General features: G+C 53.6%; 2 protein-coding genes across 3 annotated transcripts in view; one reads left to right on the forward strand and one right to left on the reverse strand.

The window, feature by feature from the left end:
• The window catches only part of ADAR (adenosine deaminase, RNA-specific), a 13,460-nt gene extending 333 nt beyond the window's left edge, over window positions 1-13,127 (forward strand). Inside the window, exons 1-15 of one of the 2 annotated variants that reach the window (XM_010564034.1) lie at window positions 896-1,049; window positions 2,284-3,834; window positions 5,143-5,329; window positions 5,411-5,568; window positions 5,974-6,115; window positions 6,296-6,513; window positions 6,748-6,904; window positions 7,923-8,094; window positions 8,709-8,802; window positions 10,234-10,362; window positions 10,463-10,596; window positions 11,086-11,268; window positions 11,743-11,855; window positions 12,243-12,370; window positions 12,681-13,127. In XM_010564034.1, the coding sequence (XP_010562336.1) occupies window positions 2,384-3,834; window positions 5,143-5,329; window positions 5,411-5,568; window positions 5,974-6,115; window positions 6,296-6,513; window positions 6,748-6,904; window positions 7,923-8,094; window positions 8,709-8,802; window positions 10,234-10,362; window positions 10,463-10,596; window positions 11,086-11,268; window positions 11,743-11,855; window positions 12,243-12,370; window positions 12,681-12,921 (3,507 nt within the window). In that variant the 5' untranslated portion in view covers window positions 896-1,049; window positions 2,284-2,383 and the 3' untranslated portion in view covers window positions 12,922-13,127. Of the gene's footprint in view, window positions 1-895; window positions 1,050-2,283; window positions 3,835-5,142; window positions 5,330-5,410; window positions 5,569-5,973; window positions 6,116-6,295; window positions 6,514-6,747; window positions 6,905-7,922; window positions 8,095-8,708; window positions 8,803-10,233; window positions 10,363-10,462; window positions 10,597-11,085; window positions 11,269-11,742; window positions 11,856-12,242; window positions 12,371-12,680 lie in introns of those variants that run through there. The other variant, XM_010564035.1, reaches the window with a different exon arrangement.
• Window positions 13,128-15,623: 2,496 nt separating this feature from the next.
• The window catches only part of CHRNB2 (cholinergic receptor, nicotinic, beta 2 (neuronal)), a 4,251-nt gene continuing 1,334 nt past the window's right edge, over window positions 15,624-18,540 (reverse strand). The window contains exons 2-6 of the mRNA XM_010564173.1: window positions 18,205-18,519; window positions 18,049-18,093; window positions 17,615-17,724; window positions 16,540-17,500; window positions 15,624-15,897 (exon numbers count right to left, since the gene is read on the reverse strand). Coding sequence (XP_010562475.1) covers window positions 15,727-15,897; window positions 16,540-17,500; window positions 17,615-17,724; window positions 18,049-18,093; window positions 18,205-18,519 — 1,602 coding nt within the window. The 3' untranslated portion in view covers window positions 15,624-15,726. The remainder of the gene's footprint in view (window positions 15,898-16,539; window positions 17,501-17,614; window positions 17,725-18,048; window positions 18,094-18,204; window positions 18,520-18,540) is intronic.

Raw genomic sequence — 18,540 nt, forward strand, 5'->3', positions numbered from 1 at the left:
GGCGACGACCGCGGGGGGAGGCCCGGCTCCAGGTCTCGCCTCGCTGCTAAAACCTGGGCCCCGCCGGGCCTTCAGTGGCGTCGGGGACGCTTACGGGCCTCCTGGGCGGGGCGGAGCTGCCTCCCCGGTCCGCGGGTGTCACCGCGACTCCCGTCGGGCCTGGTGACATGGGCCGGGTGGGGATGCGCTGGGCGCCGGCAGCCCCCCGCGAGCTTCGGGGACGTGGCGTGATCGTGTCCCAGCAGCCGCGGGGCCCTGGCGGGGCCGGGGTTTCGGTAGGGAGGGGTTGCCGCCTCCCCCGGGCGCTTTGCAGGCGGAACGCGTGGAATAAAGTGTCTTCGTCGGTGCCGCTCGTCTCCTTGAGTCCCGGCCTGCAGGAGCCGGCTCGGTAGCCGCGGCCCAGCCCGCCTTCCCGCATGGCGCCTTCCGGGCCTCGGGGGGCCTCGCCCGGTCGAGGCCGAGTGGAGCTGTCGTCTGCCGGCATAGGCGCGGGGTGGCTTCTGCTCGGGGAAGGGCCGCGGGTGTGGGGCAGGACGTGTCCTGCCTTGGTCTCTGGGATCTTTTTTGGGGTTTAGTTTGAGGTGGCAACCTCTCCAAACCGGGAGAACAGCTGCAGCCCGTGGCTGGCCGGGGCTGGAAGTCCCCGCGGGGACCGGGGGAAGGAGCTTCCCTCCCTCCCTCCGGCGTTCGCTTTCCCGGTCCAGGCCCGGCTGTGGCCGCCGCTGGGAAGGAAGCTCGGGGCTTTGAGTGCTCGCAAAGCCGAGGGTACTTTGGAAAGCCCTAAGTCCTGCCTCCCGCTCGGGAAGAGCCGCGTCTCCTCCCTGCGAGCTCTCCGGGCGAGGGGGCGGCCCCGGGCGGGGCGGGGAGGCTGCTATGGGAGCGGGAACGGGAACCGAAACTGAAACGGAGCTTGCAGCCATCTTGCCGGGGTGACTGGTAGCCTGCAGCCGCCCCCTCCTCTCTCCGGGAGATGATCTGCGGCTCGGGGTTTCTTTTCTCCGTTTATTTTCTCAGAAAGTAAGGGAATTTGGTGTATGGATGAGACCGAGGTAAGAGCATTTTTTAAAAAAAACTCTTCCTGCCTGCCAGGATTTCTGTCCTGCCTTTGGCTCAGGTCACTTTTAAAACGAATTCACTGAGTAGGGGGGCAGTGGCCTCCCCGCCCCCCGGAGCTGGGAAGGGGGGAACCCTCCTCACTACTCGTGGACCCCGTGTTTGTCTGGGTTGGTAAAATAAGCCACGGTGGTGGCAGCTGGGGCCCATTAATGAACTTGTTTAATGAAAGGGAAATTTCAGTTGGCTTTGAGGCCTTCAGGTGGCCTTGATGAAGATAGGGAGCTTTATGAAGATAAGACTTGCATCTGAAAAACTATCTTTATGAAGATAGGTCGCTTAAAAAGGTAATTGGAAAGAAGGTAGATGGGTACCTAGCAGTAGGTATCAGTTGCATGTTTTTATCCACTCAGTTTCACAACCAGCTGTTGTCAAAGAACTAGAATATATCCTGTGCTGGGTTACTTATTTTTAAAAAGCATATGAAAAGCTTAGACTTACATCCTGTACCCGAGGGGGGTGGCACAGCTGGGTGTGATATGAGTTAATTTGGGCTGCGGTCACAAAAACTTTTCATACCATTGCCAGCTGCGCACCTATCCAATTTCTGTGCATGTTATGGATTTACTTCCCCTGTGGCATGGTGCTTTACCTTTACAGGTCACATAATGTCCAGGAAGCAAAGGACGTTTGGGGGTTTCAGACTTTTGTGGCCATGAGTCTGAAAACCATTACAAGCCTGTTGCAGCTCTGTCCTGTGTGACCGTGTGAGCTGCTTCACCTCCTTGTGCTGCTTTACCTCCTTGTGCCCCCATTTCTCCAATTGGAAAGTGAGTCTGACATTCTTCTCTCCCTCAGGGCAGAGGAGTGAAACTCACTTGTGTTTTGAAGCGCAAGGTGAGCCTTCAACAGAAGGCATCGTGAACAGACAAACCGCGCCTGTGCAACTAGCTTGAAATTCAGTCCAATGGGAACAGAGGGTTGCTCTTATGAAAGCTGTTTCTTGTGGTTAACTTTGCCTGCGATTCCCAACTGCTGAGTTCTGTGCTGGGCAGACACAGAGTTTGCTATTTGTGTTTACATGAATAATTTAGACTCGGTAGAAAACAGGAAAGCTTGACAAGGTGAAGATGCTTGAAATGCCTCAGTAGCAGGGAAGCTGTTTAAACTGCATTTCTGGAATCCTATAGTTTTGTAAATAGGTTCTGAATTGTGTTTTTTTCCTCCTAGCAGGCACCTCTTCAGGACGGGAGAGTGCAGAGTGAATCGCAGCTCCCCTTCTTCTGGCACGTAAGCAGCCCGATTCACACGTGTGTCCCAGCAGTGCGCTATGAACAGAGGCGCTGGTCGAGGCAGAGGCTCACATCTTACCTGGTCAAGACGTAACTGCCCCAGCACTAATCAAGTTTTTTTTAACCGCCCTCGTACCCCACGAGAAGCTAATCAGGAAACCTTTTTACACCAGCAGTTCCTAACAGAGCGGCACACTGAAGTCTGTTTGCTTCAGGGACAGGGATCACACGACGAATCACGCATTAGAGGCGTGCGACCTGCGGCACCAGCTCCTGCAGAGAGATGGCAACCCAGCTGCAGCAGAGGAAGGTGGCATAGGTTCTCCAGTAAGCGTCCATGGGTAGAGATTTCACCACGTTATTGCCCTCCTCAGTACCGTCATCAGGAGAACTCGGAGAGAGATTCTGACGCCATCAGGCTGAATTTCCAGAGACTGTCTCTTGCTGGACAAGACTGTGAACAAGAAATTCTGAATATTTTCAGGAAGCTTGGGGAGGGGAAGACTTGTACAGTTCATGATCTCGCACATAAACTTAAAACTCAAAAGAAAGAGGTCAACCGTGTTTTGTATAAACTCTTCAGAGAAGGCAAGTTGCACAAAGGTGAAGAGACGCCGCCACTGTGGAGGATTGCTAGCCCAAGCACAGGGAGAGAAAGAAGCCCCGCTGACCACAGTGGTGGTTGCACAGGTCCAGCTTGTGAGAGCAGAGGAGGAGAGAGGAGTGCCGTTGGCTCAGGAAACGCTGACCCCGTGATGGCTGAGACAAAGGACAAAATCTGCAACTACTTGTTCAGTGTGGCAGAAACAACAGCGCTCAACCTTGCCAAAAACATTGGGTTTTCAAGGGCCAAGGATGTTAATGCCTTTCTTAGCGCTTTGGAAAAGCTGGGAGATGTCCACAAGCAGAACACAAGCCCCCCACGGTGGTCCCTGACAGATAGGAAACGCGAGCGGATGCAGATGAGGCTGAAGGCCAGTGTGGTAATGCAGACGGCAGATCCCACACCTGAGTCAGGTTTTCCACCTTCCTCTGTTCCTTCTTGTCCCCAGGAGATGACTGTAGCTTCACCAGCCGTGACAACATCGGAAGAAGAAAGTATAGAAAACGGACAGCAGCCTTTGGGGCAAACTGATCAGAGCGATGCCAGTGACACGGAAGCAGCCCCACCTGAGGACACTAAGCCTGGATTCTCCAGTTTGAGTAATTATGATAACTCTGAAAATGGCAAGTGGGCCACAGATGATATCCCAGATAATCTGAACACTATCAAAAAGCAGCCCAATGAGTCAGAATCCATCATGAATTCCCAGTCTTCCCCCAGTTACGCTGCCCAGTTTGAAACTGCTTTCCCATGTACGCCTGTGGAGAAACTGATGGCTTGTCAGGAGAAGAACCCAGTGAGTGGCCTTACCGAATATTCCCAGTACACGTACCAGCACTGTGAATTTGCTATGCTGGAGCAGAGTGGACCCTCTCACGAGCCACGGTAAGAAAATCTCCTGCTTTTCCTGAGCTGTCTTTTTGCTCAAAATGATCTGACTTCAACTAACTTCACCCACTCAACTTTGTCCTGAATGGCCTGCTCACTAATGTTTACTTCATTTTTAGAAGGATTAGCCTGTTTGATTCCTTGCAGCAGCTTAAAAAAACCAAAACAAGGCTAAAATTTAGCCGCAGGAGCCCGGTTTTGGCAACCTGCACCTCATTCTGAACAGTGGAGGTGGGATTCATCTCTTCAGCTAGGTCCCATCTGATTTAATCACTTGGCTTTCAATTTGATTGTATAGGGGGAAACTGGTATCTCTAAGCTACCTCTCAGGATGCCGTCACCCTGGAAGTGGTGTAAAGGGAGCCCAGAACAAGGTGCTTGGGTACAGATATCTTGGGTTAGACGAGGTGAACCCACTCTGGACGTTTCTGTGGTGTAGCAGGTCAGAGCGGCTTCCATGAGCAGAGCACGTAGCATGACGCTAGGATTTGTGGAGTCAGTCTCTGGAGTCCCACTTCCCCTTGCAAAATCATGGCTGTTCCTGAGCACCAGTGAGACGCTGAAGAGCACCATATGTGCCACAGTGGAATATGTCAATAGATCCGCTAGACAGGAAAATTGGCCTAATTTCTAAAGATGGAGTCCCAGTTTTTTTGTTTGTTTTTTTGTAAGGAGGGATCTGAATGGATTCAGCCCCATAACCCCTCTCCAGATCTGGTTTGACCCATTCTTGTTGGAAGCAGGTTTCCTCTGTATAGGGCTAGAGGACAAAAGAGAAGCTGTGTTAGTTAGAGTTCACAGGGAGGAGAGGGAATAATCAAAGGTGAGAGGTTTACGTGAGGCAGCACCTCTCTGAAATGGTGTGAAGGCACTGGATAGCCAGGGAAAATGCCAGAGGGATGAGTGACCCCGAATGACTAGGTGCAGATGGAACAGTGCAGGCTGCTTTTAAACTTTCTTCATCCTTGTGCAGGAGACATAACTGAACTGCTTTTTGCATACAGCCATTGCATGTTTCTGGCACTTGTGGAACAAGGCAATTCATCCTGTTCCTTCAGAACAAAATCTGGAGCTGCTCCTCTGTCACGAACAGCTCTGAAAATGCGATGAAATGAGGCCCAGATGCAGAGCTGTCGGGACACCCTTGGTATTTTTGTCTTCTGCACATGGCAGCCTGGGTTTGCTCTCCCAGCCAGGAGCTAGCTGTTCCTTCTCACTTGAATTCCAAGAGCAGTCTTACTTGCTTGCTCTGAGAAGACCACACTTTTGCCTCTCAATTTACCTCTTTGGTTTTCTCTTTCAAAGATTTAAGTTCCAGGCAGTGATTAATGGGCGCCGATTCCCACCAGCAGAAGCAGGGAGCAAAAAACTTGCTAAACAGGAGGCAGCAGCTAATGCTATGAAGGTCCTGATGAGTGAAGCAGAGAATGGAAGACACGGTGGAATTAAATGTGAAGAGGCATTTTCCTCTGACAACTCTGAACCGGAATTGGTGAGTCTTATTTTCTTTACTTGTGAGGCTGGTCAAACAGTGTTTAGTCTGAAACTGGTTTCCTCTATCTTCTTGCTGTAGCCTTTGCATCCAGAGCCAGAGCCATCATCTGCACCAGCTCATCTCAGCTTGCTTCCTGGGAAGCACCCTATCAGCATATTAATGGAGTACGGACAAAAATCAGGGAACACGATTGAATTCCAGCTGGTCTCTCAGGAAGGCCCACCTCATGATCCTAGGTATGGAATATTGTTGTCAGCTTTGGGGAGGATAGAAACCCTTTCTTTAATGTCCTTCTTCAGCATGCTACCTACGTTCCTGGACTCGTCACTGACCTAGCTGAGTGCTCCTCTTATCTGAGGAGTCTGGGCATGGCTCCTCCCTCCAAGACATCTGCCTCCAGAAAGAGACCAAAACCAACGCCCTTTTTCAGAGAAAGGATGCTGTTTCTTCTGTCAGACTAGGAACAGGTTCCAGTCCTGTACCCTACCTGGTAGTGCTCTACTGGGAGTATTTAGGGCCATTGTGGTAGATTTAAATTTCAGATAACCCAGAAGGGTTTAGCTTGAACTGGGAGAAGGGGATAATAAACAGATCGAGATGCCTATGCTTAACACTTTTCATATGCTATAATGTCCTGTCAGGTTCAGCTACTGTGTGAAAATGGGTGACCAAATTTTCCCTGCTGTGGTAGGAAACAGCAAGAAAGGAGCGAAGCAAATGGCAGCAGAAGTTGCTGTGAAGATTCTTTCTGGAGAGTCTGTACCCCATGTCTTGCCTGAACAGGTACAAAGAGCTTCTTTATAAAACCCAAGTTGTTTGGGTTGGGTCCCCTCCCCTTTATTTCATATTTCACCCCACAAGGTCACGTGCTGGCTCTAGCAGAGGTTTGCTGAGTGCCCTTGGCCTGCGGTAATACCAACTGCTCAGTATTTAACAGCCTTCTCCTGTCTAACTCTGCTCTAGCCTGTTGTGAAGCCCCATGGTGACCAGTCCATGCACAGCTGTGGACAATGGATCGCCACTCCAGATGAATCCAAGGTGGCAAAAGCAAAGGGTGTTGGGGAGCTCATCAAATACCTTAATGTCAATCCTGTCAGTGGCCTGCTGGAATACGCCCGCTCTAATGGGTTTGCTGCAGAGTTCAAACTCATTGACCAGTCAGGACCTCCCCATGACCCCAAGTAAGTAGCTGCATCTGTCCAGGAGGAAATTTTGCACTGTTGCTGTTGCCCTGGAGAAAATTCCTGATGCAGTTTGAGATGGCAACAGGCTGAGCTGCTGTCTCTGCCAAACCTTATGTCTGGATGACAATAAGCTACCTCTACTCCTCTAGTCTCTCCACTGAGAGAATTTAAAAACTAGTCTGAAATCTGTAGGTTCCTTGGTTTCTCAGAGGTGCGCTACTGTCTTTATAGGTTTGTCTATCAGGCAAAGGTTGGAGGCCGTTGGTTCCCAGCTGTAACTGCACACAATAAAAAGCAGGGCAAGCAGGAGGCAGCTGATGCAGCGCTTAGAGTCCTGATTGGGGAAACAGAGAAGATTGAGCGCCTGGAAGGGATGAACATCACTGAGGTAAATCCCCTTCCTCCAAAGCTGGGACTTCTTTTGTAGCCCTGCCTGTCCTGTGCCTATCAGTCCAGCAGAAAAATGCCTTCAAGATCAACTGTGAGATCTTTGTTGTCTGAAGGTGTAGATAAGCTGATATTTTCTTGAAGTGGGTTAGATGTTTCCTCAGGGCACAGACATACTCCTCCCTCTTGCTTTAGGGCTAAATTATCATCAGATTCTTCCACAAGCTACTGAAGTGTGTTCCTGTGGTGGAGCAGGAACATGCCAATTTTTAATTCTGTGACTTTCTTTTTTTCCTCCTTCCAGATTCCTTCATGCTGCATTAAAAACTGTGTGTCAGCTCAAAAACTCATACATCAGATAAGAGCAAAGCTCTGGTTGTGTCAGGATGGCTGTCCCAAACCTGTGCTGCTTTAAATGACAGTTAGAGTTTTGTGATCTCTTAAAAGCCGTGTTCCAGGCTGCACAGCTGAGCACAGCAGCTGTGGCTCTAAATAGAAAAGCCATCAGGGAGGATTTGTCAGTCAGCAGTGCTAGAGGAGGCAAGTGCCCGTCTGCAATGGGAGTGACTGCGCAGTCTCCTCACAGGCAGCCAGAGAAGGAATTCCTCCAAAGCCAATAACAGATTTCCTTGGCTGAGTGTCTGGGAACAGGCAAGATGGGTTTTGTTCCTTTGTGATGGGGGTTTCCCCTGGCAATCTTGGGAGGCCATTCCTCAGCCCATTCTGCTTGCTGCCAGGAAGACAGCTTGCTGCTATCTCTTAATGATCAAAGTGCTCAAAGCAGAACAAAAAGCGTTGGACAAGGTTTTCTCAGGAATATCTAAAAGAACTTCACTCACCCCTTGACACGATAGTGTCCATGCACTCAACCCAAAATTGTGCTGCCTGTAGCTCATGTTTTCTGTGTTCCTGCCTTCTGCTTGGATAGCTGCACTTCAGGTTAGCTACTTCTTGAGCTGTTTAGTTCCATGACCTACTCATGATCTCTTGGCAATCCTGGTCTTGTGTCCCTGTTCCAGCTCCCTGTGAGTGGCAGTACCCTACATGATCAGATGGCTATGCTGAGCCACCAGCGCTTCAACACCCTCACTGCTCGCATCCAGCACAGTTTGCTTGGGCGGAAGATCCTGGCTGCCATCATCATGCGGAAAGGAAATAAGGGCCTGGGAGCAGTGGTCAGCATTGGAACGGGTATGAACAGCTGCTTCTTCTCCAGCGTAAGCTGAACTCTCACTTCCCCACTAGATACCCTGTCAGCTATGACTAGGGAATGGCTGTTGCTGTAGGCTTCTTCAGAGAGGGCAAGAAATATTCCCAGGGCTCGTGTGGTGTCACAAGTGATCTGGTTATAGAGAGAAAACAAAGCGAATGTGCCTGCAGCTGTATTGCTCTTAATCTTTGCTTGCATTGCTATGCGCTAGTCTGTGCATCAGAGCCTGGATTCCTCGCATTGTACCGCACAAGGTCCCCCAGCTTATCTCAGCTGCATGTACCTTAGCTCCCTTCCTAGTTATCTGCCATGCTTCCACCTGGAGTGGTGGGCTGAAAAGCACTCGGGAAGGGACACTGCCCCTAAACCTGTGGCAATTTAAGTCTCTGCTGTCCCTAAAGTAGTGTGTGCTCTTTGTCCCTTTATTTTCCTAACTGTTTGGATCAGGATAATGGTTTAATAGTCAATAGGGTGCTGCTGCTGCTCAGGAGCCCAAAGAAGTAAAACTTAAAGTAAGATGAAACCCTCCCTCTTTCTGTGAAGCTGTGTGTTGACTTCGACACTTGCTTTTTTTTTTTTTTTTTATTTATTTCAGGTAATCGTTGCGTGAAAGGGGAGGAGCTGAGCTTGAAAGGGGAGACAGTGAATGACTGTCATGCAGAAATCATTTCTCGAAGAGGCTTTGTGAGGTGAGAGAAGGGGAAACCTGAAGGAGAGGGAGAGGGGCTTGCCTGGAGTTGCTGACCCATTCTAGAGGGATGTCACTGTGACAATTCCTTGTTGTGTTGGGAGAGGCTGTGATCCTTTAACACTACTGTTTACCCTTGTGTTGTTAAACAGAGGGAAGTTATTTCTGATAAGAAGGGGCCATGCCTGAATGGTGCCCAAATTAGTACTGAACTGGAAACTTGCCAAGAGCTCAAGGGCTGCATCTGATGTACTTAAAATAAAGCATCCTGCAGAGGCTGCTTGGCCAGCGCACAACACGCTGTTTCAGTTTGAGCACAGCTCTGTCTGAGCCAAGGTGCTGGGGAATCTGCAGGCCAGGTCCCCTTTTGGCCTTTCTGGGTCTGGGTGTAGAAGGCTTCAGGAAAACATATCGAATGTGTTTGCGTTGGTAAGTCAGAAAACCTTTTTCACCGGTTGGAAAGGTTTTTCCCAACTAAACTGCACAATTGTTCTCTTCATAAACATTCAGTGTGGCACTTTTTAAAAAAAAAAAAACTGAAGTGAAATGAAGTTGGACTAGCCTTATTAATGTCTGCCCTTCCAGTTATGAACAGCAAGGCCAGCTGCTTTCTTAAAGCCTTTGCCTGCTGCCATTATAGTCAGTGTGTTCCTCAGCACTGGAAGGTGTTGAGGGCAGGTCCCTGGGAAGCTGTAAAGTCAGAGGATTGCACCCTTGCTTACTGTCTGTCTCAGCTGTTAATCTTGACGGTTGTGGCTGCTGGGCTGCTCTGGCACAGCAGACTGTCAGAGACAAGAACAGTGAGCTCCACCTTTCCTTGCAAAATAAATCCCTGCACAGGCTCTACTTCAGCAGTCTCTATGAAGCTGCAGTTTTTCTGTAGTCCTTGATGCTATGTTGGAGACCTCAGGGTTTTTCTCTGTCCCCGGACAGAAGCAGCCATAAAAGACCCAGTCATTGTAAACAGATCGTGGGGTTGCACTAATAATACCACTTGCATTCAGCTGCCTGTGGGGCTGTTTACTCTTAATGCAAACTTGGTGCTGACTAAAGGTGCTAGGTTAACAACCTTGAAGTCTTCTTCACGCTCGGATCATATGCATGCAAGCAGCAGCCAGCCAGGCTCCTTTCTCCTGCCAGTGCTTCCCTCTGCTCACCTGACAGAATGCTTATTTTCTATTGCGTGTCCTCTGCATGGCAGGAAACCTGCTTGATTTCATGCCTTTTTTTGTAGCATCAAATGCTATTCATTGGCTTCCAAGTATTCTCAGCCATGGCTCCTGGTCTTTGCTCTCCCATGCGGCAGGAGCAGGTGACTTGGTGCGACAGAGGCAGAGCTTGGGACCCTGCCTGTCCTGGGCATGGGCAGTGGTTGAAGTGCTCCTTGTCTGAGGAGCAAAGCAGCCTTTTGACGTGACGATGTTGTTTTCAGGTTTCTCTATAGTGAGCTGATGAAGTATGACCCGTCTAATCCTTCCTCTGCAGAAGAGAGCATTTTTGAGCCAGCGGGAGGGAAGAGACTCAAAATAAAGAGCAATGTTACCTTTCACCTCTACGTCAGGTTTGTGCAGGGAGTGACCAGTGTCAGCAGCACCATTGCACCCCTGGCCCTGGCTGTTTACTGAGAGTCAGCGCTAACCTGGGGAGTGTTTGTTTTCTAGCACAGCACCTTGTGGAGATGGGGCACTCTTTGATAAATCCTGCAGCGATCAGGCAAGCGTGGTAGGGCCAGCCCAGCATCAGCCTCTCTTTGAGAACCCCAAGCAAGGCAAGCTACGGACCAAGGTGGAGAACGGTGAGTGCATTTGCTCCCTCTACAGTGAGGTGGCTCCAGTCCTCTCCTCTGGGCCTTTCTGGGGCCCCAGAGTTTCTTTATCCCTCTCTGTGTGGTGCTGTTGTGGGATTTGAAGCATTCAGGAACCAAAGGAGGTGGGTGAAAGGGATGGGGGCATTAGAGAGAGTCCCTTCTCCTTCCCAACTATGTCTGTTGGACTGCCACACTAGCAAGAGTACAGCTGAAGTTTGCTGCAAAGCTTCTATGTCTCTGACCTCCCTTTCAAGCAGTATTTCATTCTGCTTCAGCCATGTTAAAATGACTTGCCTGTAATCAATACCAAGTTCCCATTTTCATGTGATACTAAAATGTTCTCAGAACCTGGTGACAGACTGACTCCAGAGGTCACTCCATGCCTGTGCATAAAAGATAGTTTCTTGTGCTGCTGCTAATGGGGTTTTGAGTTATTGAATACCTGACTCTACAGAAAATCTTTCTTCTCTTCTGCAGGGGAAGGTACCATTCCTGTGGAGTCGAGTGACATTGTGCCCACATGGGATGGGATCCAGCATGGGGAGCGGTTACGAACCATGTCCTGCAGTGACAAAATCTTACGCTGGAATATACTTGGCTTGCAAGGAGCACTGCTGTCACACTTCATAGAACCGGTTTATCTCAGCTCTGTTACACTTGGTATGAGACCTGCCATCCTTTCTGGGCTGGGATGGATGTGCTGCCCTGCTCCTTAGAACTGGGCTGCAGTGACAAGTAACCTCTCTTCCTCAAGTGGTGGAAAAGCTTGTTTGTGGAGGCTGTAGGAGTAACAGACTGAAATGTTCTTGGCAGAGCTGTGCTGTTTGGAAGTGAAAAGGGAGTTTGTGGATTTTATGCTGTGGGTGGAGTGGGTTTTTCTCCAAGCTTCTTGATTTTTAGAAGGCACATGTGATCTAGGAGGGCGAGACAAAAATTGCCCATTTGTGTCTTTGGTGAGAAATGTTGCAGTCTATAAACCTTCATCTTACACACCTGGGATACACGTAGCTGTTGCTGATCCACATGCCTGTGAGCTTTCTGGGGCTTGTGAGAAGTGCTGTGATTCTCAGGGCTTGGCCTGTCCATCACCCATGCCATTCCTGTTTCCTAATGCCTTCATGTCTGTCTTCACAGGTTACTTGTACAGTCAGGGTCATTTAACACGTGCAATCTGCTGCCGCGTGGCAAGAGATGGGAACGTGCTGCAGGAAAAGCTCCAGGCTCCGTATCACATTAACCATCCTGAGGTAGTGCGGGCTTGGCACCTCTTCATCCTTCTGTCCCCCCCCTTCCACCTCCGCCCTTGGGTTTGGGCCTCACCAAGGTGCTCTGCAGGGGGGTCACCTGGCAGAAGCTCTCCAGCCAGGGTCAGGAGGTTAATGGCCAGAAACCTGCCCCCTCTGTGTCATCCCACAGTGCCTGGGGGTTACTGGGAATGACTTGGTCTGGGAATAAGGAGACTACAGCCACCCCCGTAGCCTTCAGCTTAGTAAGAACCTAGGGCTTGCTGCTCTCAGGAGTTTGGGATGAGCTGAACCCCTGCCTGCAGGGGATGGAAGAGGCAAGAGGCTCCCCTTACCAGCGAGCTTGTGCAGCAGGACCAGCATTAAGAAACCCTCTTACCTCTTACGCAGGTTGGGCGAGTCAGCGTATACGACTCTGCAAGGCAGACGGGCAAGACAAAGGAGTCTTCGGTGAATTGGTGTCTTGCTGATGAAAGCGAAGTTGAAGTGTTGGATGGCACAAAAGGGAAAGTAGATGGGTAAGAAGAGCCTTTCCTGACTCTGCTTTTCTGTTTGGGGAAAGGGGGGCAGCTCTGAAGTCGTGAGTACGCTGTGTGCTGTTACAGCACCTTACATGTGGGGAGGGTTGGAGAGAGGCATTTCAAACTGACATGAGCGAGTGCTCTTGAAGCAAAACAAAATATTGCCCAGCCCAGCCCCTACAACAGAGCTTTGCTGAGCCAAGAAATATTGCAGGCATCCAATTGTGGGGTTTTCCCTGAGCCCTCTGCTCCTCTTTGCTCTTTTGAGCATCACGTCCTTCATTGCTGCATTTGTCTTCCTTTTCAGACCAAAGCTAGAGGTGTCTCGTGTATCCAAGAGGAAAATGTTTGCCCTGTTCCAGCAGTTATGTGTCAAGAACAACTGCAAAGACCTGCAGAACCTCTCGGTGTACGCAGATGCTAAGGAGGCAGCCACGGCGTACCAAGAAGCCAAGCAGTGCTTCTTCAGCACACTGGAAGAGATGGGCTATGGCAGCTGGATCCGCAAACCCCAAGAGGAAGATAATTTCTCTCTCCCTGATGCATAATGAGACACCCTGCGCGTGTGGGGGGGTGAGAGTGCACAGGCGTGTGCATGGGTGTTTGCGTCCTTCTTTCACCACCTTCTTTTTGAAGTGGAATCCGGAGTGTGCAGCAGTTTCCCCTGTAGGCCTGGCTGCCTTCTCTCTCTGCTCTTGTTACTCTGAGACCCTGCCCTTTCTCTTTTTAGAACATGCATGAAAATTACTGTCTTTTTTTTAAGCTAGGGCAGGCTCAGTCCCCGTTTGCTTTTATGTTTTTTGTCTCCTCATTTTTTAAAAGAAGGCACAAGAAACCAGAGGGATTCTCAGACTGTGAGCTTGAAACCTCTGGACCGTGCACTACAGATCCCTCTGGCAGGTTTTGAGGCAAATTTTCTCTTTTGAGAAAAAAAAAAAAAGGCCGACTGGCTGGTTTTATGTGTCTCTGTCAGAAGGTGGCTGGCAGCCTGTTTGAGCTGGGACATGGGACTGATCTCTGCAAGATGCCAGCAGGACCAGCGTAACATTCTGCGTTAATAATAAAAAAAAGAAAATTTCTGTAGTATTAGCTGGCTTTGTGCTGTGGGTGTGTTAATTCCTGCAGAGTGAAAGAGTGGCCCTGGGTGGGAGTTGGAGAGGAACAGAGGTGAATTATCATTTGCTAAACGATGAGTGGGTCTGTGTAGAACTGGCAGTTGTGAATTAAGCCTCTTGCCTTAAGCCCAGGGGCTCATTGGGCAGAATTGAGCCTTCACAGGGCTTGAGCATGCCCTGAAATGACAGGGCAGGGTTCTCCTGGCTCCTTCCCCCACCTCTGTCTCTAGGATGGGGTGTCGATTCTCCAGTCTTGGGAGGTCACTTGGGAGGCAGCTGGTGGTGGCTGCAGGCCATGTTGTGTGTCTGCTTTGTCTGAGCTCAACCACATGCCAGACGCACTTGTAGAAGGTGGGAAGTAAAGTTTGTTAGATGTTGTAGAGCAGCCTCCTGTTGGAGCAGCCCCTTTCCCGATGCACAGTGTGTGCTGGCTTTGCCTGGGACGGGACAGTTGACACCAGTGAGACTGGGCAAAGAGACCACAAAGCGGTTAGCATGGAGGTGTAGCCCAAACTGAAGAGAAGTCCTGAGGCTGGGGGAGCACAGCCTGGGGACCAAGGCCCTGGCTGTGGCTGTGCCTCAGGCTTGTGCATCTATTCCCGTGCAGCAGGAAAGGATGCCAGTGGGCAGATGTGCTGTGGCCAAGCAGGTTAAACGCTTGCTGAAAGGCTGGCTGTCATGGGCTCACCCTGCCTGCAGCTGCCAGACGGCACTCGGACACTGACTGCGGCGCAGAGCTGCAAGGGGTGGCAACAGCCTTGGCATTCTGCTCTCCCCTGCGCACGGAGCAGGGCCCCGGTGGCAGCAATGGCACAAGGACAGAGCTGGGGGCTCCTCTGTCTGCGGCGGCCCCTCCTTCATGCTGCCAGCTGCTCAGGGTGCTGTGCCTGGGGCTTTCAGGGCTCCTGCTGTGCTATCTGCACCCTCCTGCTCTCCTGGGACTTGTGGGTCTCCGCCCCCCACCGGGGTGCAGCGGGACCCCCCATTCCTGCACTCACCCAGGGCTGCACCAACAGCAGAGGGGCTGCAGAGGTGGGACAAAGCAGGACAAGCCCTGGCGCAGGGCTGGTTTAGGGGCAAAGCTCTTAACATTTAAGTATTGGGGCAGGCCGCTGAGAGGAGGAGGTCCAGGAGCATCAGCTGGAGCAGCCCGGGATTTCTCTGGCTGGGTGAAGTGCTGGGATTTAAATTAATTTCTAGCGTGCGGCTTCCCCTGGCACTGTGTGCTGCCAGCCCCCGTCTGCGCCACGCTCCCCCCAGCACGAAGGATTAGTGGTATTTATAGCAAACGCTCCATTTCAATTTTCCCCGATGAGGCTAATTTCTGCCGGCAAGGGAGAGCAGGGGAAGTGCTGCCGCTGCTGCCGGACTGGCCAAGGCTGCCAACCCGGCACACCGGCTCCCCTGTGTGACCGGTGGCGGGGGCCTGGCTGCCGGCTGCTCCAGGCTCGAGTTGCAATGGATTTGTATTTTCCTTTCCCCTGCACAATTCATCTCGTGGCTGGTCTTGGCTCCAGTGCACTGAGCCTGGAGTTTAGCAGGGGACAGTGGCACTGTCGCAGCCTGGAGCGGCCCCTGGCGCTTGCTGCCCTAGCCCTGCCTGCAGGTAGGACCTAAAAATAGCATCCTCCTGCCTGGTACACATGCTCACCTCGAGGAGCCAGAGCAGAGCAGTCCCATCCTCCTCCCCATGCCTCTGTTCCTGCTGCATCCTGAGGCTCTGCCCGGCTCCTGGGAGCCCAAGGAATGTGCAGGGGTCTGGCAAGGGTTGGGGGCTGCCCGTAGGGGCTGCGGCACCTGCCCCGGCCCTGCATAGCCCTGCGTTGTTGCATTGGTGGGAGGAGATGCGGCAAGCAGCCTGTGCGCCCAGGAGCATCCCCGTGGGGCCAGTTTCATGCTGCTGTGCTCCCTCCTTCGGCTATTGGGATTTTGCTCCTCCAGAGCCAATTATTCCCTGGCTTTTTCCCTTGGTCATAGGGAGCCAGAGCCCACCCCAGCCCCAGCTGCATCCTACTCCCTCCTGCCTGTGGGGAGTGGTGCAGGATGAAATGACACTAAATTGAACCAGCCCCCTCCTGTGTGAGTATTTATTGGTTTGCAGAGGCTGCCTGGAGCCCAGCACCCAGCTCTGGCCCTGGGACCGGCTGGCCCCTGGCTTGGTGGCTGGGAGAGGGTGCGGAGCTCAGGGTCCCTCGCTGTCCCTGGGGCCGGCGGGGAGGGCGGGCGACCACCTGGGCGCTATTTGGAGGTGGGGGTGCCCTGGCCGAGCTGCAGCAGGGAGTTGGTGGCGTAGTTCTGGAAGAGGGGCTGGAGAAACATGCCGACGGTGCCGAAGACACAGACGAAGACGAAGATCCATAAGAAGAGACGGTCGATGACCATGGCCACGTACTTCCAGTCCTCGCTCACCTGTGTGGGGCCAGAAGAGATGCCAGGTGGGGCCGAGGCCTCCAGCATCACCCAGTGCTGCCTGTGCCGCTCCCGGCAGGCAGCTGGACTGAGAGCTCAGCGGTCCACAGAGCTCCAAATCTGCTCCCTCAGCACTGCAGCTCCTGGGGCTGCCTGCCAGCCCACCATGAGCCCCGCGGAGCTCGTTCCCCCCACTGCTACCCAGACCACCAAGCCCGGGAAACTTATCTCCCTAGTGAGCTGAACTGGGGGCAGCGGGCAGCATTCCCTGGCCCTGCAGCCCCATCTGGGGCCGGCTCTGCCAAAACCTGCAGCCTCACAGTCCCCCACAGGGTCAGGCCTCCCAGGAGCCTCCTGGGTTTCCAGAGCAACTGCTCTGGGTTGGGGCTGCAGCAGTGGGTCAGGGGCCCAGGCAGGGGTTGCAGGGGGTCCCCAGGCATGAGGCTGGGCAGGGATCCCCTTGGTGCCTGTGCATGTCCCTTCCTGGGAAGCAGCTGTGCACCAGCAAATGCTCTGCACCCTACAGCTATATATGCACATCACAGCCCTGCCTGCACCCCACAGCCCTGCCCCCCCCAACAGCAGCCCTGCTCGCAGCCCTGCCCACCCCACCGCGTGCTGCCCGCCCTTGCCCTGACTCACACTCTGGTCGTCGTCCTCGCTGCGCATGTGGTCGGCGATGAAGCGCACGCCGTCCACCGCCTCTTCCAGCCCGCAGGCGCAGCCAGCCGCAGGGGCTGGCGCCTGCCCCTGCTGCTCCCGGTAGCCATTGAGCCCCTCAGCCTTGGCAGTGCCAGGGTTGGCGTAGCAGGTGCAGGCGCGGGCACCAGCCTGGAGGAAGAGGGTGGCGGTGGCGGCGCGCTCCTGGGTGTGCCGGCGCTGGCGCAGGCGCTGGCGTGCACAGTTCTGCCGCGGCTGCTTCATGAAGAGCAGTGCCGGGAGCTTGCGGAGGAAGAGGGTGCGGACCCAAGGTGGCATGGTGTGCGTGGTGGGTGAGCGGTGGTGCACATTGAGGACGCAGACGCTGGTGACGATGGAGAAGGTTACCAGCACCATGGTGAACATAAGGTACTTGCCCACTAGTGGCACGTCCAGTGACGTGGGTGGCACAATCTTGGAGATGAGCAGCAGGAAGACGGTGAGGGCGAGCAGGACGGAGATGCAGAGCGTCATCTTCTCGCCGCAGTCGGACGGGAGGTAGAAGACGAGGATGGCCAGGGAGGTGATGAGAATGCAGGGGATGATGAGGTTGATGGTGTAGAAGAGCGGCTTGCGCCGGATAATGAAGTCGTAGGTGATGTCCACGTAGGTGGAGTCATCGGGATTCTCATTGCGGCGTCCCGGCAGTGCCACGATGTCCCACTCGCCACTGGGCGTGAAGTCATCCAGGCTGGCCACCTCGCTCTTCAGCACCAGGTCGATCTCGGTGCGGTCATAGGTCCAGGAGCGGAACTTCATGGTGCAGTTCTGCTGGTCGAAGGGGAAGTGCTTCACCTCGATCTTGCATGCACTCTTGTAGATGGCCGGCGGCAGCCAGAAGATGCTGCCATCGTAGGAGATCACCGCATTGGAGTAGAAGGAGACCTCGTACATCCCATCAGCACTGGGGTGAAGGGATGTGCCATCAGCCCTGGCCCTGCCCCAGCTGTGCAATGGCACCGCCCTGAGCCCTGGGTGGGGCTGGGGCACACACGGCCCCCCCAAGAAAACCACCTACTTGTTGTAGAGCACCACATCAGGCAGCCAGATGTGCTTGGAGGGCAGGCGGACTTTCTTCATGTTGTCAAAATCCTCCGGCTTCCAGGTGAGGCGGTAGTCTTCCCACTCCTGTGGGTGGGCAGGCAGGCTCAGCTCAGCCGGCCGTGGGTAGGGGTGGGCTCAGGGCAGGGTGGGCATGGGGGTCCCACACAGGGTGTAGGGGGGGACTGGGATGGGGGGGCAGTCAGGTCAGGGTGGATATGGGGGTCCCACACAGGGTATATAGTGGGGCGGGCAGGGGGTCAGGACTGGGTGGACATGGGGGTCCCACAGAGGGTGTATGGAGGGCCCCGGGGCAGGGTGCAGGGGAGGTGCAGGGCAGGGTGCAGGGGGGATGCAGGGCAGGGTGGACACGGGGGGTCCCGGGGCCATGGCGGAGTGCAGGGCTCCCACCTGCGTCAGCCAGACATTGGTGGTCATGATCTGCTCCCGTTCGTGCTGTGGAGAGAACGGGGGCTGGTTACTTGGTGTGCCAGGGAGGGGGGGGGAAGGCTGCAGGGCCCCCTCCCTTTCCCAGTGGATGGGGGAGCAGAGCCCCGGCCAACTCACCACGCTGATGAGCTGCGCCAGCGACACCATCAGCTGCACGGTCACCAGCTCGGAGCCGTTGGTCGCCGGCCGGATCAGCTTGTTGTAGCGCGCGGGGTCCAGCAGATACTCAACCAGCCGCTCCTCCGTGTCCGTGCCCAGGCTCCCTGGGGCGCAGCAGGAGGCTGAGCCCCACGGTGGCGGCCAGGGTTCCCCGGGAGCATCCAGACCCCCCCACACACCTCCCCAGGGCTGAGCCTGTGCCCACCCTGGGGGTCTGGGCCTGGCAGCTCGAGGGCGGGTGCGGGGATTGAGGGTGTCACAGCCGCGTGCAGGCTGCTCCCAGGGCAGGGGGGT

Source organism: Haliaeetus leucocephalus, unplaced genomic scaffold, assembly GCF_000737465.1.
Source record: "Haliaeetus leucocephalus isolate CR32 unplaced genomic scaffold, Haliaeetus_leucocephalus-4.0 Scaffold175, whole genome shotgun sequence".
NCBI classification, from domain to species: Eukaryota; Metazoa; Chordata; class Aves; order Accipitriformes; family Accipitridae; genus Haliaeetus; species Haliaeetus leucocephalus.